General features: G+C 43.5%; 1 protein-coding gene across 3 annotated transcripts in view; it reads right to left on the bottom strand.

Annotated features, from left to right (window-relative positions):
• LOC138757548 (Kv channel-interacting protein 4-like) overlaps positions 1 to 16,331 on the bottom strand; it is a 291,302-nt gene that overhangs the window by 30,011 nt on the left and 244,960 nt on the right. For all 3 annotated transcript variants that reach the window (XR_011353670.1, XM_069925072.1, XM_069925073.1), the window contains exon 3: positions 1,079 to 1,148. Coding sequence is in view for 2 of the 3 variants with exons in the window: in XM_069925072.1 (XP_069781173.1) it covers positions 1,079 to 1,148 (70 nt within the window). In the remaining variant the exon portion in view is untranslated. The remainder of the gene's footprint in view (positions 1 to 1,078; positions 1,149 to 16,331) is intronic.

Raw genomic sequence — 16,331 nt, 5'->3', positions numbered from 1 at the left:
GGGAGGAGCACAACCCATTACCAGTGAATCTCAGTTCACTGCACTAATATAACCAATGTTTCAGCCCTGAGCCTTTCTCATAACTTGATGAGCAAAAAGCAGGCAGATGCCTGAATAAAAAAAAGGCTGGGACAGGAGGGAGGAAAGGGCAGGGGGAGGAGCCACAAGTCCATTATTGAACATGGATAGGAGGACAAGAGAGGAAAGTTGAGAATGCAGAGCTGGAAGGAGGGAAAGTGAGAGAGACACACACAGAGAGGTAGAGGAAAGGAGACAGGGATGGGGGAAAGTGAGGGGTGGGGGGGGGGTGATGATGGAAATCAGAAAATTCGATGGTTGGAGGGTGCCCAGATGGAATATGAGGTATTATTGTTCCATTTATATTCCATCTGGGCACCCTCTAACCAGATATTTTAAGCCATTTTACTTCTACTTTAAAGGCACCACATAAATGCAAGCTGATGTTATTATTAATTGCACAAATTTGTAAGAACCTTTTTTGGGTGGACAGACACATTTTTCATTTATATCTAGAAAATAAATTTGATTTAGCTTCAGGAAATTAACATTTTAAATTTCTAATCTCTTCCTTATTGTTCAATTCCAGCATAAAGTTTCTAGAAGCAATTTTATATTGATTTAATTTCATTATAACTTTTATATATTCTGATGTTCTATTTTATGTTTGTGAGGTACTATTGAGTTGCCAGTGAATTCATAGAACAGTTAATTGCACAAGTAAATATATTCTTTTCTGAGCTACACTTTGGCCTTCACCTAGTCTTGGTTTCACTCCTGCAGTGTCAACAGAAGGATATTGTTGACAATCTGATACAGACTTATGCATGTAAAATACTATTAAACTTCAGCAGATTTTTAGCTTACTTGGCTATTATTCCATAATTATTTGTAAAACATTGTTGTGTGCAAAATACGGGTGTTATATTTTTTTCCATATTCCAGTAATTATTATTTTTCCAATTTTTTTTCACATTGGTATTGAGAAACATGAGAAACTGTGATATAAATGCATTGTTTTGCATTAATATAATTGTGGGTTAGCTCTATTAATACTCACCACCTTGGGGAAAGAACTGTGCATAAATCTCTTTGAATGTTTCTTCATTAACTATCCCACTGGGACACTCCTGTAGATAAGCATAAATAAAGTAAGTTTACTGAAAACATGTAATCTTAAATTAATCTCTATTAATGTAATAGTCACAGTAAATCAGTCAAATATGCATCAATATAATTGCTCCATATAAAATAATTGTTACATAGAACTGCAATAGGAATCATTTAATATTGTTGTGTTTTAAAATCAATTTAAATTTTGATTTGTTTCTGGTAAAAGGTGATTTTCAGGCTTATGATTCCAAACTAAGAGCAACAAATGATTTGTGGCATGACAATTGTGAAATTGCCAACCATGACAGCAAACAAGTGAAATATTTTCAATGTGCTTTGCAAATTGTGTAGAAAATCAGTTTTTCAGTGAATTAATTATTAAATGGGATTGATGTTCATTCATTGGACAACTGAATAGATCTTCTATCAAAGCAGAAATATGACTGATTATAGATTGTAGTAACATTTAAAATAAGCTCTTTTTTTTAAACATCCATTTTATCTACCTGAAAATGAATTTTTAAAAGGGCCAATTTCTATTCAGATTTTTCATGGGTCACAATGATCAATTTCTAATGAGAGCATTGACCTGAAATATTAACTCTGTTTCCTTCTCTAAAGATATTAACTCTGTTTCCTTCTCTAAAGATACGAGGAAGCTTGTTGAGTCTTCAGTCTTTTTATCTTCTCATTGAACAAGTTATTTTATACAATGGATACCATCATCAGGAATTAAATCTGCCTATTAATATTTGCCCTTTTTCCACCCAACAAATGGTCTAATTTACATATTGTGCATAATTTTGAGAGCAGCTTCACAGTGAAACTATGCAGTACATAATGTTACACATTTATAATCCTATTTTCATCTATTTAACACTAATTATTTCTCATTGATGGATCCATGAAGGATATCAAAAGCTAATCAGGTAGCACAGTTACTTTGACTCTATTCTTTTCCAACTTATTTCCTGTAAGGATTCAATTCCTTTCCACAGTTCCTCCGTCTCCACTATATCTGCTCCCAGGAGGAGGCTTTCCATTCCAGAACATCCAAGGTGTTGTCCTTGGAAAATATCCCTTCCTCCCTATTGTCATTAATGCCCTCATACACATCTCCTTCATTTCCTACACATCTGCTTTCACCTCATACCCTCTCAGACATAATAGGGATAGTATTCCCTTGCCCACACCTGCCACTCACCAGCCTCCATATCTAACATACCGTTCTCTGCAATTTCCGTCACCTTTAACAGGATCCTACCATCAGACACATCTTTCCCTCCCCTCCTCTTCCCATTTTCCTGAGGGATTCTTCTCTTTGTGATTTCCTTGTCTATCCTTTCCACTAATCACCTACGGCTCTTATCCATGTTACTGAAATAGAAAGCTGCACCTGCAGCTACCCTTCCTCCCTCAGTACCACTCAGGACCCTAAACAGTCCTTCTAAATGAGCCTACATTTCATCTGTGGATCTGTAAGGATGGTTTACTGCAGCTGATGCTCCCAGTATAGCCTCCTCTATACTAGAGAGACTGGACGCAGGTTGGGAGATCGGTTCATTGAATACCTTTGCTCTGTGTGCTATAAGGGCAAGGACCTACAATTAACCAACCACTTTAATTCCAAACTCCATTGCCCCACTGACAAGCCAGTCCACGACACGTGAACTGCCAGGTGGAAACCCTTATTAACTTGAAGGAACAGCACCTTGTATTCTTTCTCAGCAGGTCTCTAACCAGACAGCATCCATATCGACCTCTCCAATATCCAGACACTCCCTACCCTCAGTTTTCATTCCTCCCTTCTCTTTGCTTTCCCTTATCTCTCTGACTCATTTCCTACTTCTCTTTTCCTTCTCTTTCCCCTCCTCACCCACTTTATGTTTTGGACATACACTCCTTCCTTCCTTCCTCTGTGACCACTCCCTTCCCTTCCTTTCTTCTAACAGAGTGCATCTTTCTCAGCCCTGTGCCCCCTCCCACGTCACCTCTCAGTTCCTTTCCTTTCTCCCCTCTTACCTGAATTCACTTATCATATGTCACCCTGTGCTCTCCCTCCATCCCCACATCCTGTTATTCAGGCCACTGATTTTCCTGATGAAGGGTTCCAGCCTAAATTGGCGACTGTCAATTTCTTTCCACAAACGCTGCTGACCAGCTGAGTTCCTCCAGTACTTTGTTTACTGTTTCAGAAAGAACTCAATTTTAATCCTAGAAAAATTGAGCAGATGAAATTTTTGACTATGATATTGTAAACTGAGCAGCTTGAGTTTCACAAAAAAGGACAACTTTTTAAATAGAAAATGAAGCTGCTATGTAATTGACGTAGAAATATGTTGGGTTGCCATTGCTCATTGCTCCGTGGATCTGGGGCAGAAAGGCTTTTAAATGAGCTTCAGATAGTTTGTGTTACTGGTAAGTTTGTTTAATGTTTGTCTTCCAAGTCATTACAAAAAACAACTGAACCATAAAAAAATATTAATTTCATTTTCTTCAGTGGCGTGTGGGGCAGGTCAAGGGATTTTAAATCAAAACTAACTTTTATTCGATACTTTTCACGGTTAGTTGCAGTTGGATTTTTGAGAAAAGTGGAATGTTCTCTGGCATTTAAATAATTTTATATCAGTATTCTTGGAAGCAGGCTTCTACACTTGTTAGCATTTGGAAATTAAATTAGAGATTAAGCTAAAACCATGAGGAATTTCATGCAATTAAAAAAATAGGGAATTCCATTATTGATTATTTTATTATGTCATGTCATTGCGATTATTAATGCAGATAAGTGGACATTTCATTTGGTTTTAATATTCAGGAAAATTTGGTAACCCTGCTTTTTTGTTTACTTGGAGTCCCCAGTGCAGAAAGTGTGGAGAAAGCCAATATCATTTTCTGTTCGTTAATATGGAATCAGAGAAAATAAACCAGTTGTCACATCATGTTTTTGCTTGTTCTGAAGGAATCATGCAATCAACCCACAGTAGAAAAAAATGACCAATTCCTGCTCTTTCCCTCTAAGTAGCTATCTAACTCCCTTACAAAAGTTACCGTGCAGTTTCCTCACATCTTTTAAGTACCATATTCCAAAAAAAAATCAGTTTCTGTCCCATGGTTACATTATTCCAAATTTGACCCTGATGCCAATAGAAGTCGTTTCAGTTTGTCTTGTCCTATCCAAATCTTTCTGGCATGGCTAAATGTAACAGGGTATATATCAGAAGTCATAGGTATTGATCTTGTTGAAAGGGTGAACTAGAGACCAGACGGGAATCTGTGCTAAAATATCTCTTTGAATGTTAGATAAAATGTTGATTACACTGGACAATGAAGATTTTCCTTTCTGAACACTTTTGGGTATATTTTATGTATTTTGAGCTGGTGATCAAAAAAAATCACCTGAAAATTTTCCTTTCACATACCGTTTTTTAACTATAACCCATGCTTCAGGCATACAAAACTATGAAGTGCAAATGTCATTGAAAACTCAATTTTCTGCATTTGCACTTGAACTTCTTCACTACTGATCTATCAATAACGAACGTTGTGAAATATTTCACCAGGACATTGAAACTATGGAAAAGTGGAATCAGGGCAAGTAGAATTCACCAAAGCTGGCCGACTAGTGTTGAACATTGACACGAGAGGAAGTTGTCTATCATATCTCTATATTTTTTCAGGGAGCAAACCTTTTGAAAGAATTGTTGTCCAGTGTTACCATAATTTGAATATCCCCAATAATTAAACGGAGATGAGGGCGGCAAGATTGGCATAGCGTTAGCATAACGCCTTTGCAGTGCCAGTTCGAATCCCGTGCTGTCCGTTTGTATGTTCTTCCCATGTCTGTGTGGGTTTCCCTGTGGGCTTCAGTTTCCTACTACCATTCGAATTATACCGGGGGTGTAGGTTAATTGGGTGAAATTAAAGGATCAAATGCATCACTCTTGCTGCAACATGCAGGTGGTGACACAATTCCCTCCAAAGAATTGTCAAGTAGACTGAGGAAAACTGGGATCCCAACCATTTTACCCCAGGTGATTTCAAAATGAAATGGCCAGAAATGATGGAGGATATCTTTAAACAAGCAAGTAGATACATGTTCACCAGGTCAGAAATTAACGAAAAAACATGAGAAAACAATTGAATAAAGAGAGAGCATTAAAAACTTTCTATCTCTAGACAGCTCTGAATGTGGGAAGTATTCCTAAAAGTTTCATACAGTAATGCAACCAAGTCTCTGGGAAGTGTAGGCCAAGAATGAGTGCATACATCAATGGTGGAAGAGGGATGGTGACAGAGACTCCCACAGCCTACATGATACACTATCAATAATACCAAATGGCTGGAGTTGCAGGATGACAGGCTTTTAATTCCATAAGATGTGACCATGCTCCTGTTCTGGCCCAATCCCAGGACTCTTTCAGAAGGAGAGACTTGACTTAACTGCCTTTAATAGGGGATTCCAGGGGGTGGAGTCATCAAGGGAAGGCGGGCCAGCCATACATATGTACCATACATACAAAGTGTGCCAATAGCTAAGTAACAGTATACGGTGGTGTATCACCACATTCATCCCTCTTTTAAAAGAAATCCCCAGGGCAGAAAAATCCAGTGTCCATCACAAGTTCAGCCGGTCTGGTGGTCTTCTGTTACTTGTTGGCCATCATAGTGCTGGCTGTAGTGCAGCTGACGGTTCCTGGTCGGGTCGGAGTATATCAGCAATTGGTGTACAAGGAGGCGGGGGCAGGTGGATGGTACAGGAGTCAGGGTGGGGGTGGGGGGTGGCGATCGGCTGTGCTGGTCATAGCAGCTGGTGCCTGGATTGGGGTAGGGTGCCCGAGAGTGGGGGTGGTGGGGGGGGGGTCAGTGGGCATGGGAGGTTGTATTGGGTTAGTAGTTGTCTTGCGATCTCCTTCTCAGGGCAGGAACTGGACAGAAACTGTGTCTTCATGTCCGTCCAGGTATGCCACATAGGCATAGTGCGGGTTGGTGTGGAGGAGGTGGACCTTTGAGATCAATGGGTCAGTCTTGGCCCCGTACAAGCCTACTGAGCAGGACTGGGCCCAGGGACATCAGCCAGGATGTTAGCATTTTCCCTGAAGCTAATTCCCTAGAGAAGAAAAAAGTATTTTGTGAGGAGTGGCGTGGTACACAGGAGGGATCAATGTGTGTGGAGGGCATTGGGGAGGACTTCCTCCCACTGGGAGATGGGTAGGTCCCTGGACTTCAAAGCTAGGAGGACTGCCTTCCATACCGTGGCATTCTCCTGCTGCACCTGGCCTTTCCCCTAGCAGATATAGCTTGTGGTCCTGCTGCTGGCTATGCCCTGTGCCAAAAGGTACCGTTGCAGCTTGTTGCTCTTAAAAGAGGACCCTCTGATCACTCTGGATGTAGCTCGGGTACTCAAATAGGGTGAAGATATTGTGTAAAGCCTTTGTAACAGTGGCAGCGGATGGCAAAGGGGAATCAGGAGTACTCATCAACAATGTTGAGGAAGCACAGGTTCTGATTGGAAGAGGGCAGCAGTCCCTTGAAATCCATGGTCAGGCGCTCAAAAGATGGAGTGGCCTTCATCAGAAGGGCCTGTAGAAAAGTAGTTTGAATTCGGCACAAACCCAGCAGTTTCTAGTCAGGGCCCAGATGTCGTCGATGGAGTAAATGAGGTTTTTGGCCTTGACAAAATGAAGGAGCCTAATGACACCAGGGTGGCAGAGGTTGTTGTGGAGAGATTGGAGCCAGATGGACTACGAGCATGTCCCCAGGATAGGGCATCTGGGGGCTCGTTGAGCTTCTGGGGCCCATACAGGATGTCATAATTATAGGTGGAGGGTTCTATCCTTCACCTCAGGATTTTATCATTTTTGATTTTACCCCGCTGTTTGTTGTGGAACATGAATGCAACTGCATGTTGCTCAGTTGGCAGGATAAATTATTTACCGGCCAGGTAGCGCCTCCAATGATACATTGCCTCAACGTTTGCCTGGGCCTCCTTCTCAAAAAGGAGTTTCAGACCTCAGGGCCATGGACGGTTGGAAGAAGAAAGCCACCAGTAGCCTGCCTGCTTGGTTGAGGGTGGGTGCTAGGGGAAAATCAGAGGCATCACTCTTCACCTGGAAAGGGATAGACTTGTCCATGGCATGCACTGTTGCCTTGGCGATATCCCCTTTGATGCGGGTGAAGGTTTCCTCACCTTCTGCCAAGAGTGGGAAGGATGTGACTTTTACCAGAGTTTGGGCCTTGTTGGTGTAATTGGGAACCACGGCGCATAATAAGAGAAGAACCCAAGGTGCCTCTTCAGGGCCTTGAGGCTGCAAGGCAAAGGGAGTTCCATCAAGAGCCGTATACAGTCAGGGTCTTGGCTAATGACACCGTGTTCCACAACACAACTGAGAATGGCCAGGCGTGATTTTTGGAACACGTACTTTGCTTTGTTATAAGTGAGGTTGAGTGCCTTGGCTGACTGGAGGAATTTCTCCAGGTTTGCCTCAAAGTCCTGCATGTCATGACCACAAATGGTCACATTATCCAAGTATGGGAACGTGGCCTTGAGCCTGTGCTGGTCTACCATCCAGTCCATTTCCCAATGGAAAATGGAGACACCATTGGGGACCCCAAGAGGGACCCTTAGGAAGTGGTAGAGGCAACCGTCTGCCTCGAATGTGGTACACTGATGGTCCTCTGGGAAGATGGGGAGATGGTGATCCGCCGATTTTAAATTAATGATAGAGAACATTTTGTATTGGGCGATCTGATTCACCATGTCAGCAATGTGGAGAAGAGGGTACACATCCTGCTGTGTGAAACGGTTAATAGTTTGACTGTAGTCAACCACTATAAAGAGTTTTTCCCATTCTTGACCACCAGGGCCTGGGCCCTCCAGGGACTTGTGCTTGGTTCTATGATCCCATCAGCCAGAGCCATTGCACCTTTAACTTGATAAATTCCCTGTCCCCTGTACTGTATTTTCCGCTCTTGGTGGCGATTGGCTTGCAGCCAGGTGTGAGGTTACAGAACAAGGGTACCCAGAGGGTGGACAGCCCACAGGTTGGATGTTGTGGGGCCATGCGGGAAATTGTGTGCTGTGTGCCTCTGTGATTTTTTGCCAACGCAGCTTTCATGTCCACATGTGGATGGGGCATTGCATTGCACTGTGTCGTAAAATGCAGATTTTCACAGAGGGGACTGTGAATGCAGACACCTTCCTGTCAATCTCACCTAAATTGAATTGGCAGTTTAGATTCAGAAGGAGCTGACCCATTGAAGACAGAGGAGAGTGGCTGGAGCTCCATGACCTGTAATGTTCTGCAGGGGGAGCATGAGGACCCTTGTTGTTTGTGATACAAATAAATGACTTGAATGGAAAAGTGGGTGGGAGGGTTATTAAGTTTCAGATGACATAAAGTTTGGTGGAGTTTTAAACAGTGTAGATGTTTGGCCTGGAAGTCAGCCTGAAGAAAACTGAGGTCCTCCATCAGCCAGCTCCCCACCATGACTACCAGCCCCCCCACATCTCCATCGGGCACACAAAACTCAAAATGGTCAATCAGTTTACCTATCTCGGCTGCACCATTTCATCGGATGCAAGGAACGACAATGCGATTTGCAACAGACTCGCCAAGGCAAATAGCGCCTTTGGAAGACTACTCAAAAGAGTCTGGAAAAACAACCAACTGAAAAACCTCACAAAGATTAGCGTATACGGAGCCGTTGTCATACTCACACTCCTGTTCGGCTCCGAATCATGGGTCCTCTACCGGCATAACCTACGGCTCCTAGAACACTTCCACCAGCGTTGTCTCCACTCCATCCTCAACATTCATTGGAACGACTTCATCCCTAACATCGAATCCACGCTGCTGAAAATCCAACTGCACTGGGTAGGTCACGTCTCCAGAATGGAGGACCATCGCCTTCCCAAGATCGTGTTATATGGCGAGCTCTCCACTGGCCACCGTGACAGAGGTGCACCAAAGAAGAGGTACAAGGACTGCCTAAAGAAATCTCTTGGTGCCTGCCACATTGACCACCGCCAGTGGGCTGATATCGCCTCAAACCATGCATCTTGGTGCCTCACAGTTCGGTGGGCAGCAACCTCCTTTGAAGAAGACCGCAGAGCCCACCTCACTGACAAAAGACAAAGGAGGAAAAACCCAACACCCAACCCCAACCAACCAATTTTCCCCTGCAACCGCTGCAACCGTGTCTGCCTGCCCTGCATCGGACTTGTCAGCCACAAACGAGCCTGCAGCTGACGTGGACATTTACCCCTCCATAAATCTTCGTCTGCGAAGCCAAGCCAAAGAAGAAAGATGGGTGTCAAACAGTACAAAAGAATACATCAGTAACAGATAAGGGCAGAGAAATTGATCTTGGAGTTTAATCCAGACAAATGCAAAGTGTTGCACATTTGGGTGGTCATATGCAAGGGGAAAGTGTGTAGTTAATGGCAGAGCTGTTCAGAGCATTGATGTCCAAGGCTCCTTGAAAGTAGATATGGTGTTAATATGCCTTCATTGATTGGGTATTGAATGAGGAAGTGATGTTGCAGTGAGTGGCTGACTATTAGATATTATTTGTTTTGGGGAGAAATTGGACAAACTTGGTTTGTTTTCTCTGGTGTCAGAGACTGATGGGTGACCTGATTGATGTTTATAAAATTCTAAGAAGCATAGGGTAGACAGTCATAATCTTTTTCCTATGGTAAAATGGTCACATTCTATGGAACAGGCATTTACGGTGCGAGGCAATTACATTGGAAGGAAATGTCTGGGGTTTGTTTGTAGATTTTATCAGAATCAGAATCAAAATTTATTGTCATGAACATATCATAAAATTTGTTGTTTTGCAGTAATATTACAGGTGCAAATATTGCTATAAATTACATTAAAAAATAAATATTGCAAAAGAAGATAGACTGTGGTACATAAATTAGATGGCAGAGGGGAAGAAGCTGTTTGCCTTCAGGCTCCTGTACCTCTTTTCTAATGATATCAGTGTGAAGAGGGCATTGCCTGGATGAGGGTCCTTGAGGATAGAGACTGCTTTCTTAAGACACCACCTCTTGTGATGTCCTTGATGGAGTGAAAACTGATGCCCATGATGGCATTGGCTGGGCTCATAACTCTCTGTAATCTGCAGTAACACCTCCATACCTGACAGTGGTACAACCAGTCAGAATGCTTTCCACAATACACCTGTAGAAATTTGCAAGTCTTTGATGACATACCAAATCTTGTCAAACTCCTTTTATTTTCTTTTAAAAGGTTTTCTTTTTGTTTACCCATTTAAAAACAGAAATTGATAGATTCCTAATGCAGTATAGCCGCTGGTGAGCCTTCTTTGTGATTGCATCTATATGGAGGCTCCAGGATATATCTTCAGAGAAGTTAAAGTTCTTAACCCTTTCTGCTGTTAACCCCTCAATGAGAAAGGGTTTGTATCCTCCAGATTTCCCCCTCCTGAAGTCCACAATCTTTTCCTTAGTTTTGCTGATGTTGACTGATGTTTAAAGTTGATTAAAAATAAGTTTTGTTTTAAAAATCACTTGTCTTGGTGAATGTCTATTGCTGCTGGGTTTTGGGGTCCTTAGGGTTCGTAACATATATCTATGCTTCCTCGTTGCCATCTGTGATTCTGCCAAAGAACTTGGTGTCATCAGCAAATTTGTAGATGGCATTTGAATTGTGCCTAACCACATTGTCATGGGAATAGAGAGAGTAGAGCAGTGGGCTAAACGTGTATCCTTGAGGTGCTCTATGTTTACTGTCATTGAGGAGAAGACAATTCCAATTCATTCTGTCTGTGATATTCCGATGAGGAAGTCAAAGATTCAGTTGCAGAGGCCAGGATTTAGAGGTTTTGGACCAGAACTGAGGGTATGATGGTATTGAAAGCTGAGCTGTAGTTGATGAAAAGTAGCCTGATGCATGTGTGGCTGATGTCTAAGTGATCCAGGATTGAGTGCAGAGCCAAGGAGATTGCATCTGCTGTAGAGCAATTGTGACGGTAGATGAATTGCAGGGAGCACAGATCTTTACTTACAGTAGGTACATTCGTACCTAATTCTGGCCATGACCAACTGCTCAAAGCTTTTCATCAAAGCTTATACTTGTTTTTAAGAGGCTTCTCGATATACACATGACTATGCAGGGAAAAGAGGGTTACATAACATGTTCATGGTTTTTTGATTATTAGTTTAATATGAACATCACGTTTGGCTTAGACATTATGGCCTGAAGGTCCTGTCCCTCTGCTGGATTGTTTTGTGTTCTGTAAGTGCAGTTTTCAAGTTGGAACTTCCTCTCGTATTTCCCTTTTGGAAATATGCCATGCTTCCCAGCTGCTCCAGCTTCCACTCTGCCCATCATTCCTGCATGCCCTCAATGCCTGCAAACAGGAACCACTAATTGAAAGACTGATTGTGTTGATATGACCTCTATTGGCTACGTTCTCAGGTCAGAGCAGTGAGGAATTGTTCTACAAAATTTGACCATGAATGTCTTCTGTTCCTAAAACAGAGTTTTGCAGGTGGTGGTGGTGAAGTTTTCTTTTTAATTAACCCATTTAAAAACAGCATTTGATGGATTTTTAATGGAGTTGTAACAGCATAAAAATGACTCACATCAATTTCTGCTTCACTCTATTTAAATAAAAAGACCACAAATGATGTTGTTGAGACTTTATCACAACTTGGTCAGGGTTGCAAGGTCTGCTTTTGAGTGTCAAAAGTCTCTTTCAAACCTCCATGGGTACCAACCCAGACAGGTGATGACCTTAAAGTGGATTTGAATTATCCAGTTAGATAGTCATAAAATCATAGAATCTTAGAAAATAAGTGAAGGAGGAGGCCATTTCACCATCTGAGCCTGCACTATCATTCAATATGATCATGTCTGATCAAATGACTTCAGAAGCCTATTCTTCCTTTGGCCTGCATAGCCCTTGATCTCTTTAGCCATAAGGGACACATCCAACTCCTAGTGAACTGCCCCAACAACTTTCTTAGATAAGAAGTTCCACAAGTTCATGACTCTCTGAGTGAAGAAGTTTCTCCTCATCTAAGTACTAAATAACTTGCCCCTTATGCTTTGACAGTAATGTCTCATTCTGGACTTCCGCAACATTGGGAACATTCTTCCTGCATCTAACCTATTCAGTCATGGTTAGGACTCAGTACAGGTCAAAAGATTTTTACTAAAATGCATTTCAATATAAGAACATGAGAAGTAAGTGCAGTAGTCCTCTGCCTTCTTTCGCCCTTATTCAGCAAGATCATCACTGGCCTTTTACCTTTTATCTGAATATTCTCAGCAATTGAGCCTTTGCAGGTCCATGAGCAAATGACTTCCACAAATCCTCATTAATAAACACTAACTGGCAATGGGTGCTCATCTGAAAGCCACACCCAGCATCAACTTTAATCCCTTAAGCAAGATAGTATTTTGAGTCAGGTATGGTCTAAATCAGTGATAAAGATCCCATTTTGACAACTACATTCCACTGCTTGGTTTTAAATGGAGAGATTAACCAGTTTAGGCTAATACCTCCATTAAAATAATGGATATGGGAATGTCAAATCGGCCTTTTATGTATTCTTTTCATAGATGCAAACTGTGTCTTGTATTGTGGAGTTTGAAATCAGAAAGTATCTCAACTGCACAGTAGGCTGACTGACATTTCATAAAGGAAAAGGCAAGGCTAATGATGGATACGTACCTTCATCAGATCTTTGTTTTAATACTGAGTCACTCAACATAAAAAAGTAAACAGGCTGAATCTTTGGAGAAAAAAATAGTACCGTGGATGCAGTAAAATTGTTTATTAATACATAATTAGGCAGCCAAATTTGGGGAATTAAAAGTATACCATGAAATGTGAATCTCCAGAATTTATTGCTGGAAAATATGAATGTAAGAAACATTTCAAACAGGAACATAAGATTTGGACAACCCCTCAAATGATAAGACCATGACTTAGGAGCAGAATTAGACAGTTCAGTCCATCAGATCTGCTCAGCCATTTGGTCCGAGGCTGATGTACTTTTCCCCTCAACCCCATTGTCCTACCTTCCACCTGTAACCTTAGACACCCTGTAAATACGGAAGTCTGCAGACATAATGATTGAAGTAAAACACAATGCTGGAGAAACTCAGTTGATCAAACAATGTATTTTATCTAGCAAAGATAAAGATATATCCAACGTCTTGGGCTTGAGCCCTTCAACAAGGTATGAACAAAATGTAGGTATCAACTCCTGATTTAAATATGGTCAAAGATTACAGTTTCTTTTATCGTCACGTTATAATACATTAAAAATGTAACATACGTGATTAACTTTTGCCTGCCGTAAGGTGGACAAAGAGTCACCATTCATATTGCCCAGTTACCCTTGCATTATGAGAGAAAGACTCTCAAAAGACAGTCCCTTCAGAATCACTGAGTGTCTGTGGATTTACCTTCAGCACTCTTGCAGCCTCTACGTGATCCATCGGTAACCCGAGCTCCAGATCAGGATGTCTTCTGCATCTGAGGACCTTTGGGAGGCCTTCTTGGCCTCAGCACTCTCTCGAATCTTAGCTCCGATACCTAGTTCCCATGAGGTAGTGTCTAGCAACTAGCAGCCTGTGTATCCCCTGACCACAAGTCGCTCGCAACCTTTGTGGGTCTCTCAGTTACTGAGTCCATCGATGGTCTGCTGCCATGGTCACTTCCTGTTATCTGTTCTGCTTTTCCTTCTCAACAGGGGATGCTATCCTATTTCTGTTGCCCTGTGATAGTACAGAATGCTATCACCAATGCATATGTTTGTATATATTTACATATAGTAGTAGTGATTGGCTGAGAGCCGTAGCCACGCCTACTGGCAGGTCATAAAGTGCTGCTCCTAACCAGACCCAGGTCAGTCTGGTCTGGTTGACCTCGATGTAATACGCTCCAGCCTTTTGCTAATAAAAGCTTTTTGAGACAACAAGTCTTTGAGTCATTTGATGCGCTACAATTTTATTATCAAAAATTTCAACAAATGGAGCAAATGCTGCGACCAGAACGCCTCAGCGTCGACATGTAATCAGCTACTGCCCAGAGTGACATTAGGCACTGGGTGAGGTGCTTTGAGGCATACCTGGAGCAATCAGACCCCGTCGTGGAGGAAGACACAGATAAACTACTAGTCCTGATGTCCATGATATCCACGAGGGTCTATGAAAACATCCAGGACGTAACCTCCTACATGGCTGCCATGAATGTGCTGAGGGGACTCTACAAATAGCCTGTGAATAAGGACTATGCCAGATACATGCTAGCGACCAGGAGGCAGCAGCTCAGTGAATCCTGCAGAGCCTAACTCCAGGCACTGAGGTTACTGGGTAGAGCTTGTGCGTGCACCAACAAGACAGCGGCTGGGATCACCGACGACCTGATTTGGAACACTTATGTGGCAGGGGTCCGTTCCAATAAAATGAGGCAACGATTGCTGGAGCATGGGGGAGACAGCCTGACAGAGACCGTTCAAATCACTGAAACGATGGAGGCTGCAGCCCTAAGCATGGAAGCCTACACGCAGGGCTGGTGCCCCTACTACGATGTGAGTAGAACGCCTGCATTTAATCCAGTCTCCCCACACCCCGTCGATGGCCTCGCCACCGCCACCATATTACCCGATGCAGCCCCAAAGTGCTACTTCTGCGGGAGGGAGAAGCACAGTCAATCCCTGTGCCCTGCAAGGAAGGCCCAATGCCAGAAGTGTGGAAAGAATGGCCATTTTGCCACCGTCTGCTGGTCCAAAATGGCCTCTGCTATGTACGGTGGGTTGTGCAAGGCCCAACCGCCTTCCCCAAGTTCAAATCACTTTTCCTCAGACCTCTCATCAATGAGAGTGAGAAATCGATCGCGTGGCAATGCTTAACATCACGACACAAGCACCGAGCGCGGAAGATGCCGCCCTTGCAACGCTACATCCTCACCACCATAACACAATGCTCCACCCTCACTGCTGTGATGCTGATCCCCGATGTGGTACCCCCCCCGCCCAATGGGACTTTCAAGCCAGCAGTCCTCAAGGGACTGCCTACGCAGCAACGGCCGCCACCTCCACAGCCTGCTGCTGCTGCCGACTACGACCGGGTCCCGGCACTGGAAGACCCTGCCGACCTGCCTGAACCGTGAGTATCACAGCCTCCACTGCTTGCTACTGACTCCAGCGAACACTGCCACCTCTTCAACTCTCCGCCGATGGCCCGCCCTCGCTGATAATGTCACTGCGTGAGCATAGCACCACCACGCAGAGTCCCCACGATGCTCTGCCCCTGCTCCAGCAACACGAGGATCCACTGGACGGCCCACCCAGCGACGAGTGACGTCATCATGCCAGCCCTCACAGTCTCCACCACAAGCAGCAGCCTGACTCCCTGTATCGGTTGCTGCATCAGTGACATTAAACCAGGACCAGCCACACCCCCTAGCTAAGTCTATGGAATCGATTAAGGTGAACAATCAATATGCTAACTGTCTGTTTGATTCAGATTCAATGGAGAGCTTCATTCATCCAGACCTGGTCCAACGATGCACGCTAGCAGTTCACCCAACAGACCAGAAGATCTCGCTGGCCACAAGAGCCTACTCAACGGGCATCAAGGAGTATTGTGTGATGACCTTGAGAGTTCAGGGCATCAAATTTACAGGGTTTAAGTTGCTGGTCCTATCTCAATTATGTGCACCTGTGTTGTTGGGGTTGGATTTCCAATGTCATTTTAAATCGGTGTCACTGCACTATGGGGGGTTCCCACTCTCCACTCTCTGCCTGCCACCACTCTACCGTGGAGACCTCCTGCCAGCGACAGCCCATGCCAGTCCCCGTGCCCTGACGCTCCACTTGCAGCCTCTCCACTCTCCGGGTCGCTCCTCCAGCACTCTTCACCCACCTCATCCCTGGCTGGAAATTGATCGCCATTAAAAGCAGGCAGTACAGCTTCGGGGACAGGAAAGTTATTAAAAACAAGGTGCACAGACTGCTGAACGAGGGCATCATCAAGCCCAGAGCAAGTTCCTGGAGGGTGCAGGTGGTAGTGGTGAAGAATGGGGAGAAGCTGTGGATGGTGGTTGACTACAGCCAAACGGTCAACCGCTTCATGCTCTTGGACACTTACCCTCTTCCACAAATCATGGATGTGGTGAATCAGATTCAGATTGCCCAATACCATGTGTTT

The sequence above is a fragment of the Narcine bancroftii genome, chromosome 3 (genome assembly GCF_036971445.1).
Source record: "Narcine bancroftii isolate sNarBan1 chromosome 3, sNarBan1.hap1, whole genome shotgun sequence".
Lineage (NCBI taxonomy): Eukaryota > Metazoa > Chordata > Chondrichthyes > Torpediniformes > Narcinidae > Narcine > Narcine bancroftii.
Note: the sequence above shows the minus strand (reverse complement) of the source record. Positions and strands in the feature narration are given on the sequence as shown.